The sequence below is a fragment of the Sesamum indicum genome, linkage group LG9, assembly GCF_026168435.1.
Source record: "Sesamum indicum cultivar Baizhima isolate 11 linkage group LG9, ASM2616843v1, whole genome shotgun sequence".
Taxonomy (NCBI): Eukaryota; Viridiplantae; Streptophyta; class Magnoliopsida; order Lamiales; family Pedaliaceae; genus Sesamum; species Sesamum indicum.
The window spans coordinates 19,189,984-19,208,015 of record NC_142665.1 but is presented as its reverse complement, the minus strand read 5'-3'; the positions used below and the strand labels follow the sequence as shown (position 1 = coordinate 19,208,015).

The window sequence follows — 18,032 nt, the reverse complement described above, 5'->3', positions numbered from 1 at the left end:
TTAAACTCAACCCAAATTAAACCGAACCAATTTGACCCCGACACCCCCCCCCCCCCAATTTGCCATCCCTAGTGTACCGTAAATTCTTTTAAGAAAACCATAACCAAAACCCTGCCAGTGATTGGAGCATACATCTTGTGGAAATGGAAAAACTAAACAAGTCCGCAGTAGAAGCATAAGGAGGAGAAGAACTGAGTAATAACTTGAAAAGATTGGGAGGATGTATACACCTGCAATGCCATAGTTCAAATTCAGGATAACGCATAAAGTTGCACAAAGAAGTAGTTGATTGGTTACAGCAACACCAAGCTTACACACTTCCATTCAAATTAGCAAATTGCACTATAAGAGATGTACTATCCGAATTTATACAAAATACAACAGAATGCTACTTTAAGCATTTCACAATTGCACATAAAAGAATCAAACTTGGAGATGGACACTGGAGAGTTGAAGCCAAGAGAAAATGGCACACAGCAGCTTACGAAAGCTATCTGATCAAAGATCAATGTTCGAAGTATGAAGGTAGTAAATATACACCCAAATCCCAATTTCTTCGCTACATAGCAATTGGTGTAGCAGACTCAAAATTGATAATCAAGGTCCGATTCCGTCTTGAATGTGTTCCATCCCCCTCATCAATCATTCTGTACAGTATGTCCCCACTCAAAGGGTTAAAGTGTTGACACCCTCCTCAAAGACAGGAACTGCATTCCAGGCAGCTGAATCTCTTCCTTGAAACAAAGGGAAAATGCCAAAAGAAAAATGGTGACTCCCCCGGAAAAGCTTCCATCAGCTAGACCTCCACAGAGCACTTCTGTCTGGATCAATTGCATTCTGAATCATTCTGAGTGCTCTATAACCATATCCTCAAGCATATTCATTAATTCGTCTTTATACAAGTGCACTATCAAGGACTGTGAATCTAAAATGTGATGTGCACTTATAATATCCCATTTAAGACTCTCTGGTAGTAGTCATACTGCCGTGTCCTCCAGGCATCCAAGCTGCTGCTGATCAGCGAAAGCACCAAAGACACGCATTGCTGCTAGAGACCAACATTGTTTGTGAAGGGAAGCACGACATATCTGGTATACTAGAAGCAAATAAGAGGAAGAAAAAAACAAACCTCTTCTGTCAAACTCAGATGAAAACGTTTCCTCAAGTTCTGTATTGTCCGTGGACCACCCTTGAAACAAGGGAAATCAGAATCCTGCAATAAAATGCCAAGTATGAGGCTGAACAAATTCATATTCAAAAGGTCAACTAAGCTCATGCTTTTATCCAGCAAGTACATAGTTTCTCGGACTCCGCTGGTTTCCTCATGCCATGAGGGGAAGATATTTCCAGGCATCCCATCTTATAATAATAACAAATGCAGTAAATGTGTCTACAAGGCTGAAGTACTGCCCTACAGTAAACCGTCTTTTACCTCCTTTAATGGCAAAGAAGCTACCAGCTACCATTGCGTAAAACCATACAGATAATTATGGTTTTTGCAATATTTTTTTAATAAATATTGGTTCCTTCAACTATAATTACCATAGAGAAATTTTCAATCTGCTTGTATCCTATTACAATTATATCAACCTAATATATGTTCTCCAACATTCTCTATCATTTATTATTGTAGGCCACAGAGCTACCATCCTCACTTACAGCATAAAGATTTTGGCCTTCATCCTTTCTAATGAGATCAATGTCAAAAGTTGAATGAAAATAACAGCAAACTTTTGACGAATTAGAGCCAAAAAACATAAATTTACTGAGTCAAGAATCATAAGATAAAAAAAGTTTCTCCTCGGTTAGTTCACTCCACATACAACCCCTATCAACACTAACAGACTATAATGGAAGTAATAGTATAAAAAACCATCTAAAAAAGAAAGATCAAACACAAGTGAATCTTTAACTGAAACAACACCCCCCCCCCCCAAAAAAAAACCAAAAGAGGGGGGAGGGGGGAAGAAAATGTAAACCATGAGGACCCCTAGCTCCATGTGAGTTGACTTGTTTTCTCATTTTGCCAGTGTTCGTAAAACACGCCTACCATTCAATTACATATATAATTACTCATACCCTGTCAAAGAACATACCCAAAGTGAGATATACGTTACTTGAATCTGTCTCGCCTACAAGGAGACACTAATGTGAAGATATTAATTCTAGCAGATATGCATTAACTAAGCAAAATTGTGACATGGACTACACAGTTGCACTCATCATTAACTGTGCCATCATGCAGACTAACACGAGAAAATCTGCTGCACCAAAGAAATCTTCTCTTTGATTAATGACCAACTACTGCCACAGCCTTTCATTTATTTTCGATTGCAACAGCTGTCAGGCCACAGTTCTTCATGATGCTCCCAAGTTAACTACGGTTGTATTTGGATTGAACGGTTTGAAATATTTCAAATTTAAAGGATTTCAAATCCTTAATAACAAATCTTTTGAATTTGTTTTGATAATTTTAAATTTAAAGGATTCCAACTCCTTCAATTCTAATTTTGAACTATACTTTGAATATTCATGAATTTCAAATTCTTTTTCTGATGGAGTCATTTGAAATCCTTTCTCCAAATCCTTCCCTCAAATCCAAATCCATCGATCTAAATGCACCCTAAAAGAAACAGTAAATCTCCCATTCCAAAAAAACCTGACAACATAAACCTTCAACTTCACATTATAAAGGCGGTTTTCTCTGAAAGTCACAGAACGCGTCATGCACATGTCAGCTTTATATGAGCCACTTCTATCAACAAAATTCATTACCACATCCTACAAATGCAGAATAAAAGGTTTTCCAAGATCGCTTAGCCTGAAAGCTCTATTGTTAGGATCCTTCAACCAGTATAACTGAAGCTGCACCTGCTATATTTAAAGCATATTGCTCTTTTCTATTAGAGAATTCTAGGAAACAGTAACCACAAACGCCTGTATATGTTCATCTTATTTTTTTGCAGTCAAATTTGGAGTTTCTGTTCATGCCACTGCTTTTCTGAAAAAAATACAGCCCAACTCAGAGGAATTTTCCATCCCCCCTCGAATGGGTCGGAAGGTGGAGAAGATAAATATTTTCCATTAACTACTAAATACAAACACAAGAAGTAATTGTCACAAAGATTCAGGAGAATTGGAGCTGTCCTGAAATTCATTTCCAACCAATAGGATGAATCCTCTTCTATTTTTCGACGCTTGATGCGAGCAAAACACTACATTAATCTAACCTTCATCCTCTCTTCCATAAACAGTTGAAGGAATACACAGTCTACAATAGGGATTAGAAAGTCAATCCAATCTACTTTTGGTAATCCCGTGCCCCGTTGACAAATCAATAAAACTCAAACATTTATAGAACAATTTAGCAGTCAGCATTCTTAAAAGGTAATAAAAGCTCAAAATAAATAAATAAAGAGCGTTCAGTCAATCTCACCTGCAACATCTCAACAAGAAGAATTATGCGCTCTGCATGCTTGCGACATGTGAGGAAACCTTGGATGCATAAAACCTGAAGATTACAGGATGACATCAAGATGGGAACTTGACTAACACATATCGGGACAAGATAGGCAAACTTCATCATTTACCTTAAAGTAATCAAAAAATTCACTTGGAACTCCCTCAGCATCAGAGTCCATCACCTAATACAAAGCAGAAAGTTCAAACTATTTTGAAGTCACAGGATCCAAACAACTCCAGAAGGATAGCGTATGTGATCCCATAAAGTTATGTAATCAACAAATATTCGTTCTGTCTGCTTCACGCCAGCATGTCTTACCTCAAGAAGTTCACGGGTTAATTTAAATGGTGCACTTTCAAAATTTACACCTCCAGGTGAATTAGAAAGCATGAAGCCAAAGTCTATATGTATAATATGGCCTTCTTCGTCCAACAACAAGTTCCCATTGTGCCTATCCTTCACCTGAGGACAAAAAAGACATGTTTGGTAGGGTTGCATGTACAACAATGGTTAACTAGCAGTAATTTAAGATGTAAATCAGAGCCATATCCGAATAATAAAGTCCAAGCTTGAAACAAGGCCCTAGCTGTAATAACATAATCTCCAGCCAGAGGTTATATATGCTGATTTTCAAGAGGTAAAAGATACTTTGCACATCAGGAAGTATGACAAAAGACATGGAACCGAAAAATTGATACAAAACATAATCCTCCTCTTCATCCCGTAAGTCCTACAGGCCAGAGATTGCTAATTCAAAAACAAAGAAGGAAATAAGTTGGTGTGGGGAGAAGAAAACTCAAGAAAGCACAATACTGGGACATCACTGCACCAGCATCAGTTGCATGACTACATAGATAATCTTAAGTATGTTTACTATATTCATCAGTATGATCTTCACAATTGAAACTAATAGCTAACGGATACTAAAACCACCTTTCAGTGACTGCCAGGGAAAGTAAGATTCACCTGTAAAAGGTAGCAAACTAGAGAGTATCCAGCCATGCTTTCAACAAAGTTCCGCTGCAATGAACAATAATGACCCAAAAGTCAGAACTAGAAATCCAGAGTTATTCGATGACAATGTAACCTAAACTTGTTGCATTTGAGAAATGAAAAGCGAGTCAGCAATATTCATACAGTATTATGTCTACTTGGGAGCAAGTCGAATGCTTTGTCCACAGAAATTTTATGCTAAAATATCTCTAATATGTAGAAACTGGAAACAGATAGAGGTCTGAAACAGGCCATGCTTGTCCAAATAGTTGAGTTATCCATCAAAATTCCAGGAGATTTAGATTTTTAAGGACATATCAAGTAGACTGGCTAAAAGTCCAACTTCGTGCTCAAATGATGCCCAGTGGAAGTTCATCAATAGAGTAGAACCTAACGACCAAACACCAATACCATAAACATATATATGATGTATATATATATATATATGCCTATGTGTTTATACATGTTACTCTTTTAAGTTGCACATTACTTCTATTGCACTTAATAATCTCCATTCAGTTTATAATTTAACGTGAGACCTCATTTATGGCTAATGTGTTTATAGTGGTCACCAGGCGCACTGCCTTAGAACCCAAACTGTATGTCCCTTAAATACAGAAAAATATAGGCTAAACAATCTTGGGTTCCAGCTCATAGCAATAGAATTTAGTTTATAACTAAGTTCTAGGCAGAGCACAAGTAGACTACACACACTCTAGCAAGTAATAAGTTATTCTCCAGATATTTAGCAACAAATTATACCTTCAATATTTTCCACATGTTCTCAATTTGGTTCATCCATATTTACTTTGGGTTTACTTTGAAAAATTATTGCTCAAAATGTAGGCGGTATCAGCCCATCCAGAATATGTCATTCTTTCTTCTCATCATTTAAGCTGATTACTGTATGGAGAGTAAAACACTAGCTGCTTACTTTTAGAAGATTAAATTAGAACAGCACCATAAACACACAACAAAGTTCTTATACAACGCCTTTTAAGATATAAGAATACAAAGGGGAAAATCATAGACTTAGTTTCAGTCTAATGACCAGACTGCTCGTAGTAATCTTCAGTGGGAGATAAATGAGAACACAAACTAATAGAAACTTGATTTGCATAGAGATAATCTTAATCAATATCAGGAACAAGGGAAATAGTGGCCTATGCACCGTAATAACTTCTAAAACGAAATCTTTGCAACATATACACAGTGTAACAGAGAGGAGTGACAAGTTTGACTTTCCAAATGAAACAGGTAAAGGATAGAATTAATCATAAGTGTCAACCATAAGAAAATCAATTACCTGGGCAAGCTTAAAACTAGGAGAATTTTCTTGATATTTGGCAAGAAAGAAGTCACGCAAACTTGAAATGTTGGGAAACCTACTTTTGATTGAATGAATGGATGCCTGGTAAAAGAGTTAACAAATTAAATTTGCCTAGATATGAGCAATTTGTTCAAGAAAACTCGACTTTACTGGTAAACCAATGTAACTTACTGTGTCCGGAATAGTTTCAATAAGAGCTGTATAAGAGGAAGTAACTAATACTTCATAAGGACGCAGCCATAGTGGAAGACCAGCTTCCTGGAATATATCTAGCATTTGGAAGTTGTAAGAAAAACACATCAGGCATTTTCAAAATAAGCACAACAAGGTGGAATAGAAGTTGAATACATTCTAGAATATCATTGGGTGAACTAAGAAGAAACAGACTTGATTAATAAGGAAACATGTGGTACAGTGGACACCATGCAGTCATAAGATTTTCAGAACAGAAATAATGAAATGCCTTTATGCAAATAATGATCCTCAGATCTTCACACAACAATTGAGTTCATGAGTGGCCCTTTGTCCCTTCTGCTCACATGTTTTCTATTAATTTCAAACAAATAGAAACCGAACTAGTAGCCAGAGTTGAGAGAAAATAATTTCTATGCAGAATGAACAACCAAGGCCAACTTATAAAACTGCTCACAAAACTATGAGCCAACTCTAAGTCACTTGCATCAAGGGCTTCAGAAGGAACTCTGAGCAAAAAATTACATGCACATTTTTATTTTCTCCGGATTATCATCGAATACCATTAATACGAAATATGATTTCTTCTCGAACATATTCTTCCCAACAGGTCGACAGTAGGAGGGACGAAGCAATATGATAAAGGCAGAAAAAAAGCCAAGCGATGTGAACATGAATTTTTCATTGGAGCAGGGGCACCTACCATAAAAGTGAGAAATAAGTTGTACAGCAAGATGCTCCTGCCTACAGTCATCCCCACTCTTCACAATCACCTAAGCGAAACAAGAATCAGATAAGTTAGCTGGTGGACAAGGGAAAAACTATGCCATGTACATTGAAAGATAGTACTCTGTGCAAGAGAGAGGGTTGGAAAAGCAGCGTCAGAAACGAATTCGGAAAATCAGCTACATAAAGGTAGAGCTACCATTGCACAGATCCAAATGATGTAATTATATATCCGAGCTTCCAACAATATCTAGCCAATAACTTGCAAAAACAAGCCTTCCGTAACATATATGATAACAGAATCATCACAACACTTTCTCGGATCCAAATTTGATTGATAATATTTCTCAAGCAAGGTACGTGGATATACATACATATACATATATATATATGGGCATATCATATAGATATGTCAACATATACATGTGTGTGTTCTTCTTGTTCATGTATGTGTGTGTTTACTTCCCTCTTCCCTCCCCCACCCTCCAAGAAAGCAAAGTGATACATTTCCTTCCCTTGCATCATTGATGAATAAGATTGCCCAACGAGGAACAGAAATAGATAAGTACGGATGTTCTACAATAATTCAAAAGGCACACTCTTTAACTTGAAAGTGTATGTCATAGTCCAATCAACATAAGATCCTGATATCATTTCTTTGACATGCATTTTCCGGTATGTAGCCGTGGTTGAATGAGACAGCAGTTAGAATATGTGTTAAAACTCCTTCATGCTCAGATCTGAATATTTTTTACTAATGTCCAAACCAAATACAAATAAATCATTCAACCATCCAGAAAACTAAATTGAAGCATGTACCATAATGCCCAAACCCCATTCTTCATATGCCAGCTAGGATGCTCAACATGAGATGCCACATTCAATCACGTACCCAAAGGGCCAAAAACAGGCTAGCAAGATACATCATTCCCATAAGCAATTGATACAGACCTGATACCAGGTCATATTTCTTCAGTCATAGGTTGTGAATTGCAAATAATCATGCAGCTATGTTAAGCCAACTCCGACTGGTTCATTTTAAACTTGTCCAGTTATAGTGGCAGGTTGGACAACCATGCATCAGAAGATGTGGAACCCTTTCGGAAATATTATAGCACCTTGGGAACTTTCCAAGAACTCTAACATCTTTTTCTCTGTCTTTGAGTAATTATCTCTTAGCAGATTTTCTATTATCAAGTATATCCATAATGATACCAATTAATTCATTAGACTACTGATCAATGCTGCAGCTAGTGATTCTAAATACTGTTAACACGCCCAAACTACAGTTTAAAAATGAGTAAGCCTCCACATCTCCATCACAGTCTAATATCATATAAATACCAGAATCCTGCAGACAGCAGCTAAGTTCCTCGTCCAACCACCTGTGACAGCAACAACTTTGCCCATCTCTTATTCATGCAGAAGCATGAGATTTATCTTAATTACCACCAACTTCCTGCTTTAAAGACATCACAGCACCACTGAAGCATATATATGGAGAAGAACCACCGAGATAACAGCTTTCTCAGACTGACTATTTCCCACTAACAAAGTAATTTCAACTAAATCCCCAGAAATAGCAATGACCAAATAGAGCAATGCAACCCAATGATGTATGCACCAAGTAACTACAAAATTGTCTTTTTCAGAAGAAAATAGATCAAAGTAACAACTTACAGAACGCAAGTCCCAACCGGGTAATTTTCCATATAATGAGGCTTTACGTATTCTCTCCTTCTTTACCTCCCAAAGTTCACCAGCTAATGCATCACTAACTTTGGGAATACCACCATCTGCAACCTGTTTATAATTGGACCAATATCAAAATGAGAACCAATGATAAAACAGAAGCACAGAGAAATTTGACTTTGATCATTTATACACCTTTGGTTGTGCATCTGATGAATCCTGACCAGCCCCTTTAAGAGGAAGTCCTGGGGGGGCTGCTCCTTTCAAAGCAGCTGCCTGCAGGAAGAATCGGAACAAAAATGAGCACGAAAGGACTAACTTCCTGAACAAAATGTCTTATTGAAAAGATTTTCCATCAGAGGATTCACATGGGAAGATTACCTTGACTTCCTCAATAGCAACGGTGCTTGGAACACGACGATGCTCTTTCCGTCTGGGTGGATCTTGGTCCACTATGTCATCCATGCTTACCCCAGGTTCAGCTGACAAGACAACCCTCACCCATTCCAAATTGCACTCATCTTTCAGTTGACAGGCACAACCACCCTCTCTGTTCGGGCCACAATTAGTAGAAACAGGTTGAGAATTGCAAATGTGATCGTCATGGTCTGATTGCCTCTCCACAGAAAAATTAACATGAACAAATTTCACTTTTGCCTCCCATAACTGAGTCATTGCCTGGTCTATAGCTTCAGAGGTAGACCTTGACATCCTATCATGACCACTATGGTACATATCCTGTCCCGTCCACAGAGGATAAGCCCATGGTGGAGGCTTCGGCAAAAGAGCATCTCCATTTGCCAACGGAATTCCTCCTTTAGAAATCTTTTGTGAATTGGACATATCCTTTGAATTACTATTTGAATAGATATAGAGAAAACACATCGATCACTGCCCCATCCAATAAATCACAATGCAACTGAAATTTAAATTCATAGTTTCTACAGATAACTAATTCTGCTAGCAAAACTCACCTTGGAGCATCACTCTTCAAAACTTCAACACAGATCAAGTAAGGAGCCTTTTCTCTGGAATTTAAGAGAACAGCTTCATCTTCAGGTATGTGAACCACACGATACATACCCTTCCCCATAGGAAAACATATTCCTGCGACATCATCAAAGAAATACGAGAATCATGAATCATATTTTCTCATGAATGAGACATTTAATAAGTGATCTCTTTCATTTGTGCTAGAGATAACAAAAAAGAATTAGAAACAAAACATGGAGGCAAAATCTAAAATCCATGAAGACAAGCTATTGTATCCTGTGGAGTCATGAGAACCGCAAATTGCATGTTTAACCATTGAAACAAATTCTACACTCGGTGCCATTCATGAGTCATAATGCAGCCCCTCATGGAATTTTTAAACAAGTAACAATTTTCAACACTTTCTCCAAGTTCCCTTTCTCAGCCTCTACATGCACAACTGATTCTCTTTCCAGAAAAAGTAAGATAAATCAAATCTACTCAGCATACAATAATATATAGAAATCCAAAATATGCATAATCTGTCATGCCCCGTGAAATAGTGCACATCTTATAGTGGAGTGGTCAGGTTAGGGGACACATGGAATGGTGAAAAGCATGTGCCAAATTTCGCTGTGCTCCAACCTCCTAGAAATTAACGAAAATAGTCTTCTATATGAAACAGAAGGAGCTGTTCTACATATTGACTCTAAGAGAAAACAATACAGAAAGAGTAAAAGCCAAGAGAACAAGTTATGGACATTCATCCTGCAACACTACATAAGCCAACAACTGGCACACACAACAAATTCCAGAGATAAATTTCCCGTCTAACAATTCCAGATCGCTATACCTAGGAAATAGGAATACAGATTGTAGAGGTCAAAAAGAAAAGAAACCTCAATTTCTGCAGTTCCAAACATATTTCTGGCCCAAAATAATAGAAAACAGTTAACGCAACACAAAAACATTCCACATACTGCAAAAGGCAACCACAGATTTTGAGTCCAAGTAGAATGAGCAATTGAACCAAAAACGTTAACCATTGTCAAACTGTATTTACCTCCACTATTTTGAGCATCGTCTATATGCGCATTGATCTCTACAAGTGACTGAAAATGCAAAACTCAAAACTTCAGAATGAAAAGATGGATGCAGATTGAAACTTTTAATATCAAAGGTACAAACAAGAAACTAGGACAACCTCACGAAGAGCAGCTTTGCGATCTTCAACAGGAAACACATCAACAAGGCCATAGGATGTCTCACATAAAGTTTGAACAAAGTCGAGGGATTCATGATAAGTCCCCTTTCTGAACTGTGATGCACTACTTGGAAGAGGAGGTTTAGCATTTGACTTTTCATGGTGCTGATTTGGTGAGCCAGGACAGTCCTGCAAAATGAGCCATTGTTGCTTTTTAATCGCTAAAAGAAATCTGCCTATCTCGAGCACTTCATGATAATAAGATGAAAGGAAATCTCTATCAGCAATAAAGTGCAACTCGATTGAACTAAAAGATCGAAAGGGAAAGCTCAACACACTACCACAGCTCAAACTATAGAATTAACTGAGAAATACGAGGTTTTGAAGCATATCCTGAAATTTCCATGGGTACTAGCAGATCAATGCATATAGCATAACAGATCATACACAAAAATGGCTTCACCTTTTTTATGCTTCTTTATCATTATAATTTCTTTTCCTTTTTTCCCTCGTTTTACACATATTCCATCCCTTTTTTATATTGCAACCAGCTGGACATCTAAATGGATAAATAACGGAATAGAAGCTCGTGTAGACCAATAACTACCATATTATGAGCAACTAGAAAACAACATCTTTCAAAGCCATAAATATCTAAAGGAAGAAGACTACAACTTTCACAGAGAACAGTTTGCCATGTCTACCACCATGTTTCATCCCTTATCTCCTTCTGAATCCCTTCACTAACAAATCTGAAAAACTATAGAGGCTTTTGTAATCAATAAGAACACAAGCTGTAAAGAACAAACCACAGAAACCTCTAAACCAGGAAAGATGGATCCTGAACATGGTAGTGCTCAACATGGTATATTATGGAAGCAGTTCTGCGAACAGTGCTAATTTGTTTCCAGAACTTCATTCAAGGTTTGTGCTACGTCTTTCAATAGAGTAATTTTCTTCATTTTACTGATTCTGCAAATTGAAAAATCTGCAACCATTATCAAACTGTATCCTGAAGGTCTTTCAGAATCTTCTCATCGACCATAGATATTTAGAAGATCCTAAATCCTACAGTAAGACTTCCGGAAGCAAGCACTAAAGACTAAATTTCATGTTTCTTGTTCAATGCCCCAAATAATTTTTTCCACCCTGAACATAGTTATTAATGGTGCGCTATGGCGAGGGGCCATGGTGCAAATGGCGAATGGTGCGACGCCAGCACCATTAATGGCACTGCCCTTGCTTATGGCACACACCTAGATGCCTTTTTTCCCTCGCTCCGTGGCAGACTTTTGTGCATGTGGACCAATCAGATAGATTTTTTTTTATAGAAAGGCGGGAAGAAAGCCCTAGTCTCTCCCAACAGCCGTACCAATGTTTCTCTCTAAGCATGTATAGGCAGTTTCCTGTTTGTTATCTGTACTGTCATAACAAAAGGAAACGATGGTGAAGGAAACCAACTAGGTTTACAACAAAACACACAAATGCAGAACCAACATAAATGAATCTTGGGAATGAGAAAGTACCAAGCATCTAGCATGTTATTCCTACTACTTCCCTTTTCTTTCCAATGCTAAGGCCCACTTAGTTCCCTTTCTTCTATCATCTTTTCTTCTATTTTGTTCTTTTTTCCTCTCCTTTCTTCTTTTCATTCTTTCTTTTGAAAGTCTTTAACTAGTCCTTTCTACTTTATATTTTTTTCCTTTAAATTTTTTGGCAAATTTCATATCATGATTATTGAACTGGTGTTAAAATTCTCATATCCGCTTAAATAATTGAAATTATTGCTTAAATATGTGAGATTATTGCTGAGATATCACTCACTTTGCTGCAAAAAATCTTAGTTCACACCTCACTAAGATAATATTCAAATTGGTTAAACAACTACTGAAATTGCTAAAATATTGCAAAATAAGTACTGGATTAAACTAAAGAATCACCTAAATATTAGCTAAGTTCTCTTCTTTGTAATATTTATACTGGTTTATGTGCGGATTATCATTGTTGGAAGCTAGTATACTAAAAATATATAATTTATTCATGCAATTATGTATCTTACTTTGTTAAAGCATGCTCTGCGCCGTGCACGATGCGCCATGGCTCCAGATCACATTTGCACCATGGTGCACCATGAGCTTTTAACAACTATGACCCTGAATGTTTATTGTAGCAAGCCATATTTCAGGATTTAGCCACCTTAATAACAGCAAGAAAATCCAAAAATGCAGTCCCTCCACTTAAAGCATCCAAAATCAACTGAAATCCTATGAAACTATTTTATAGACTTTGACAAATCAATTTAAACTAGAATTAATCATAGATCAATCTTTCGAGTTCTTAAATCGATAACCTAGAATGCTGCCCCATACACAACAATCCCAGGCAGTATCCTAAATTTCCAAAACTAAAGCACGTCAATTTTGTTCCTCCAGTGCAACTACATTGCAAATTCTTGTTAGGGCCTCAAACAGCTGGAAAACCAGTTGTCACTACCTTGTGCTGTCAATGATGAGAGGTACCACGAACAAAGTGCTTGTATTTTAATCTTTTAGATTGCGTTCGCATTTTCTAGATGTGAAACAATGACAGGGCCACATGACAAAAAATACATATGGACAAGAAGGAAACATCAATTTCCTCTCTTAATGTTTTGAGAAATAAGGACGGAACTACACATAAATATTGGCAATACTAGATAGTATTACAAAGTGCGACACTGCAACTTTTTCTAGACGTTAACCAATAATAGGCCACATCACAAGAGATAACAACCACATAATATAGAATAAAGAATATATATTCTTCAATAAATTTATGGAAAAAGATTCAGATATACGTACGGACCAACATTCCTTTGCATCATTATAACATTTTACTTTCATGGAGAAAATTGCGCTTTTTTTCCTGCCACTAATTACATCCAACAAAATCTACCTAGGTAATAAGCCCAGCATCCCGAACCATTTCCTATAAGTCCAGAAAAGTAACATACAAATCTGACAATTTGAGTCGCAGAACATCAGAAGCCGTGATTAACATATCAATCTAAACCAATTAAAGAAAAACTGTTTCGTTTTCTCAGCCGTACTAATTTGTTCCCTTTTCCTCCCCTTCTCTTCCAGTACATCCTTTATTTCTTTCCCTCTTCCTCAACTCCCCAATGTCTGTATTCATGTAAACAAAACAACTCAACTCCCTCTTGATCTGCAACACTGAAGACCTTAGTGGATAAAACTTAAAACTAGAGAACTAGATAGACATATATTTTGACAATAGATCATGCTCAAGAACATGCACTACCCAATCAAGATTGATAGAGCAAAGTATATTAACACTCCATATAACATAAATAAAGCAGCAAAAGATAGAATTTTACGTCCTTCAGTTGACAGACAACTTATATACTCAAATCTATCACTCAGCATATTGACATTGAACCATTGTTTCAAGTTAACCAAAGCCTCAATGCTGGAACAGTTACCATGGAAGGCTATCAATGAACTATTATATCTTCTTGCAAATTGTTGTAAAACCTTGTTATTTCACATTTCTAAGGAAATTTTATACTAAGCAACTTTTTATCCAATTTTTGTTTCAACAGGCCTATCAGGTTCGTACTTCTCTCCTTTATCAGCAACCATCATCTGTTATATTCAAATAAATATCATCTCCTCTTACTGCTCTATCTATCTATCAAATTAGTTTCAATGAGGTGTCAAGCAAATACCATATATTTCTAATAAACAGGTAAATGGGCCATTCTTTGGAATTGATTTAAAATGTTAATACTATTAAACACATCCACAAACCATAAGCAACTTCAGCAATAAATTGTGCACCGAGAAGCATTTCACAAGTTTACCTTCTACACGCAATCATTTACAGAGTATTCAATATAAGATGATATCTTACTCCAAAATATAAGTTGCATAAACTTTTCTTAATTCCGAATGTAGTTTATTTATCAGACTCACACACTAAGGAGAAGAAATTAACACAATTGACAAACTCATCATCATCAAAGACATCAAAATAAAGGAACTGACCACTCCGCTCTTCTTGGAGCCATAGAGTTCAGAATCCTCCACCGAACGATCACGATCCTTGAACAACTTCCGAAAAAAGTTCTCTGTTCCAGGACTGCTTTCAAGCACATTGTTGTTATCATGTCCCACGGAAATTCTGGAATCTTCAGGATGAACACGAAACAATCTGCGGAACAACATAAAATCTGAAGGCTCTTCATCATCACCATTTGCATGCCCCTTCCTGTCCTCATCATTTCGGTCGGTTGAATCTTTTTTCTCATCAATTTTTTCTTTGAAAAGTTTTTTGAAGAACCCTTCTTTATCATCTTCTTCTGAGATCTTTGTCCCTCTCTCCACATCATCATTTTTGTTACACCCATCCTTCTTGTCCTCAAATTTATCCTTAAAGAACTTCTTGAAAAATCCTGCCTTTTCATCATCTTCCACAGCTTTAGACAATACTTTTTCCTCTGAATCATTTTTAGTATCCCGAAACAGCCGTTTGAAAAATCCATCCGTACTGGAGCTAACTTCTTCCTCCTCATCTTTGCTACTCAACAACCTCCGAAAGAAGCCATCTTTATCTGACTCCTCATCATCCTTATCAATTGACTGCCTCACATCTTCATCCCGACTGCTCAATAACCTCTTGAAAAACCCACCATCTTTCTCATGTTCCTCGTCATCTTTGCGTCTATCCCCTGCTTTTCTCATATCCTCATCCCGACTATCCCTCAACAACCTCTTGAAAAACCCACCTTCCTTCTCATGCTCCTCATCATTCTCTTTATCCTTGCCCACTGACTTTCTTACATCCTCATCCCGGTTGTCCCTCAACAACCTCTTAAAAAACCCACCTTCCTTCTCAGGCTCCTCATCATTCTCTTTATCCTTATCCACTGACTTTCTTACATCCTCATCCCGACTATCTCTCAACAACCTCTTGAAAAATCCACCTTCCTTCTCAGGCTCCTCCTCGTTTTCTTTATCCTTATCAATAGATTTCCTTGCATCTTCATCCCGATTATCCTTTAACAACTTCTTAAAGAATCCACCATCCTTCTCGGGCTCCTCATCTTCCTTCTCCACTGATTTTCTAAACAACAGCGCATCCCGGACCTTCGGGCCCGGGATAAACTTCTTAAAAATCTTATTACTTTCCTCTGGTGATCCCATTGCTTTACCACTATCGTCTTGAATTATCGAGTTTCCAGATGAGGGAGAAAATGAGAAAGATCGTGGAGCGGATGCACTACTAGGGGGCGAAGATGTCAATGACAATAACTTCTGCTTCGACGACAACAACTTATTCAACACCTGATTCTTACCAATCGGACTACTACTGCTACCATTGTGATCATTACTAGATGATGAGGATGTAAAAATACTAATTCGTGTCTGTGGTTTAATTAAAGGGGGCCACTCACCCATTAACGTCGCCGCAAACTGGCACTTCTCCTGAATCCTACTAATGCCCTCGTTATCATCTACATCCTCCAACTCCGCCATCAGAAACCAGTGTACTTTCAGCGCGATTTTAAGTGATCTCGAGCAAATATCAATTACAAACTTGTCAAGCGAGGGGCTAGGCTTGTGAATTAACATGTAGCAAATTTGAAATAAGTAGCTCTCGATGCCGGGGAGAGGAAGAGTATACATACGGTTGCACAAGTAGTCTCGTACCCCGGGATGATCGTGCTTGTAGAGGTAGCTGACGGCGATCCATTCGCAGAAAAATGCCGAGTCAAAGAATCTGATCAGCCACCCGCTTTCTCCTATGCTTTCACTCGTCGGAATTGTCCGCGTCACCTCGCGAGGTGACTCAGCCCACTCGCCGAAGGCACGCGTCAACCCCAGTAACCTCACCATCGTCAAATCCTACTCCTCATCCTTAAAACACGAATTAATCAATCCGAAAACCCCTAATTTAAGAATTTAACGCAATTACCCCGCTTCTCTATGTATAGACTACAAAATTGGAAATGAAATTCAAAGGGATTGGGTGTGGCACGCCCGCGTGATTGCCCGGCACCCTGGGTATCACCGGGAAAGGAGGTGGTGGTGGTGGTGGGGCTAACGTGCGCGGAGGGTGTTGGGAGGGGAGTATTTTGTTTTATTTTAATTTTTGGTTTGAAGTTTGGAGTTGGGAGAGTGACGGCAAAGGCATATTTCCCTTTGTTGGGTTGGAAACCAAAATAAAACGTATAAACATTTGAAAACGTTGTCATTTGAGAGGGCAGCATGTGAAGTTTTGGTGACTAGTCAGTGTTTTTGAATTTTTTGGGCAACCAAATTTTGGAGAGGAGTCACTAATTTTGCCCTATTCGGAAATTCATTTCTCTTTTCCTCATGTTAAAAAAATTGACTATGTATCAACTTACCACCCACTCCATAATTCAATTTTATAACATGGTAATTTTTATTTTTTATTTAGCAAACATAGGATTGGATATTAACTAAAATATATATGGGAGATCCATAAATAGAATCTTTCGGCAACTTTAATTGAGACATAATTATGTTATCATGAATAAGTACGTTAAAATTTCGTTCTTGCACGTTTACTTTCTTTGTGTGGATGAAAGATGCTTGAGTCAGATGGATTGTGTTTGAGTTTTGCGCTTTTGCAAGCTTGAAATAAAGGAAATCTGCAAAATAAGAATTCGCACTCCGACACTCAAGTTTGTAATGAAATTAAAATAAAATTAGTTAAATGAAGTAAGAAAAAAAACATAGCGTTCAGTTTGATATGTGCAGTGTCAAAAGCAAAATTACCATTTTTTACATTGGACTTGCTACTTATAAGCATTTATGGTCAGAGTCCGATTAGGCTAGAGTCATTGTGACTCATTTACTTCGCAAAAAAGGCCAACTCATGATGGCTTATGCAAACCGGGCATTTATTGATATTGTGGGCTGATAACACCATGAGATTGTATTATTAAGAGGCCAAGCCCAAGAAATTAAATTATGAGTCCAAAATATTCTCAATTTTTTTGGCAAATTATCTAATATCATTGAATATTCTGAAATTCCACTTTGACAAATGACATAATGCGACATGTCTTACAATGCTGACTCGATCCTATGCTCATGACATTATGTTGGCAAAACAAAGCAAGTTAAGTGTTATTGTTTTTTTAAGGAAGATTAAGTTTTATCTTCGTATATTATATTGTTTATTCATTCACCGTTACCACTAGGATATTGCAAATAATGTTAGCGTTCGTTGTAATTCATTTAAACAGTCTCATTTAAGTTTGTTACTCTTCCTCAAGATATTTAAATTCTGCATATTGTAGTTTCACATTAGATTTTTGTAATCATATAGTGTAATGCAGCTCATCATGATTAACATAGAGATAAATGATGTTCACATTTTAGTATGGCTACAAAAACATTTAGTATTATGTGCCTTCATCACTACATGTG

General features: G+C 37.3%; 1 protein-coding gene across 1 annotated transcript; it reads right to left on the bottom strand.

Annotated features, from left to right (window-relative positions):
* Nucleotides 1-225: 225 nt before the first annotated feature.
* Nucleotides 226-16,807, bottom strand: LOC105178090 (phosphatidylinositol 4-kinase beta 1). The gene is made up of 16 exons (XM_011101448.3): nucleotides 14,619-16,807; nucleotides 10,573-10,761; nucleotides 10,432-10,480; nucleotides 9,371-9,503; nucleotides 8,778-9,252; nucleotides 8,592-8,672; nucleotides 8,385-8,507; nucleotides 6,682-6,751; nucleotides 5,958-6,055; nucleotides 5,763-5,867; nucleotides 4,430-4,483; nucleotides 3,782-3,925; nucleotides 3,591-3,644; nucleotides 3,437-3,511; nucleotides 1,130-1,213; nucleotides 226-1,045 (listed from the first exon to the last, which is right to left on the bottom strand). The coding sequence occupies exons 1-16, from the start codon at nucleotides 16,467-16,469 to the stop codon at nucleotides 944-946; spliced, it is 3,687 nt and encodes a 1,228-aa protein (XP_011099750.1). The 5' UTR covers nucleotides 16,470-16,807; the 3' UTR covers nucleotides 226-943.
* Nucleotides 16,808-18,032: the final 1,225 nt, after the last annotated feature.

Excerpts from the sequence above, each read along its gene's own strand:
- LOC105178090 (XM_011101448.3), bottom strand. The coding sequence starts at position 16,469 with ATGGTGAGGTTACTGGGGTTGACGCGTGCCTTCGGCGAGTGGGCTGAG. Across the intron at positions 8,508-8,591 it reads CATCAGATGCACAACCAAAG|GTTGCAGATGGTGGTATTCC; the intron begins GTGTATAAATGA and ends AATTATAAACAG. Across the intron at positions 1,214-3,436 it reads TTCTTGTTGAGATGTTGCAG|GATTCTGATTTCCCTTGTTT; the intron begins GTGAGATTGACT and ends ATTTTATTGCAG.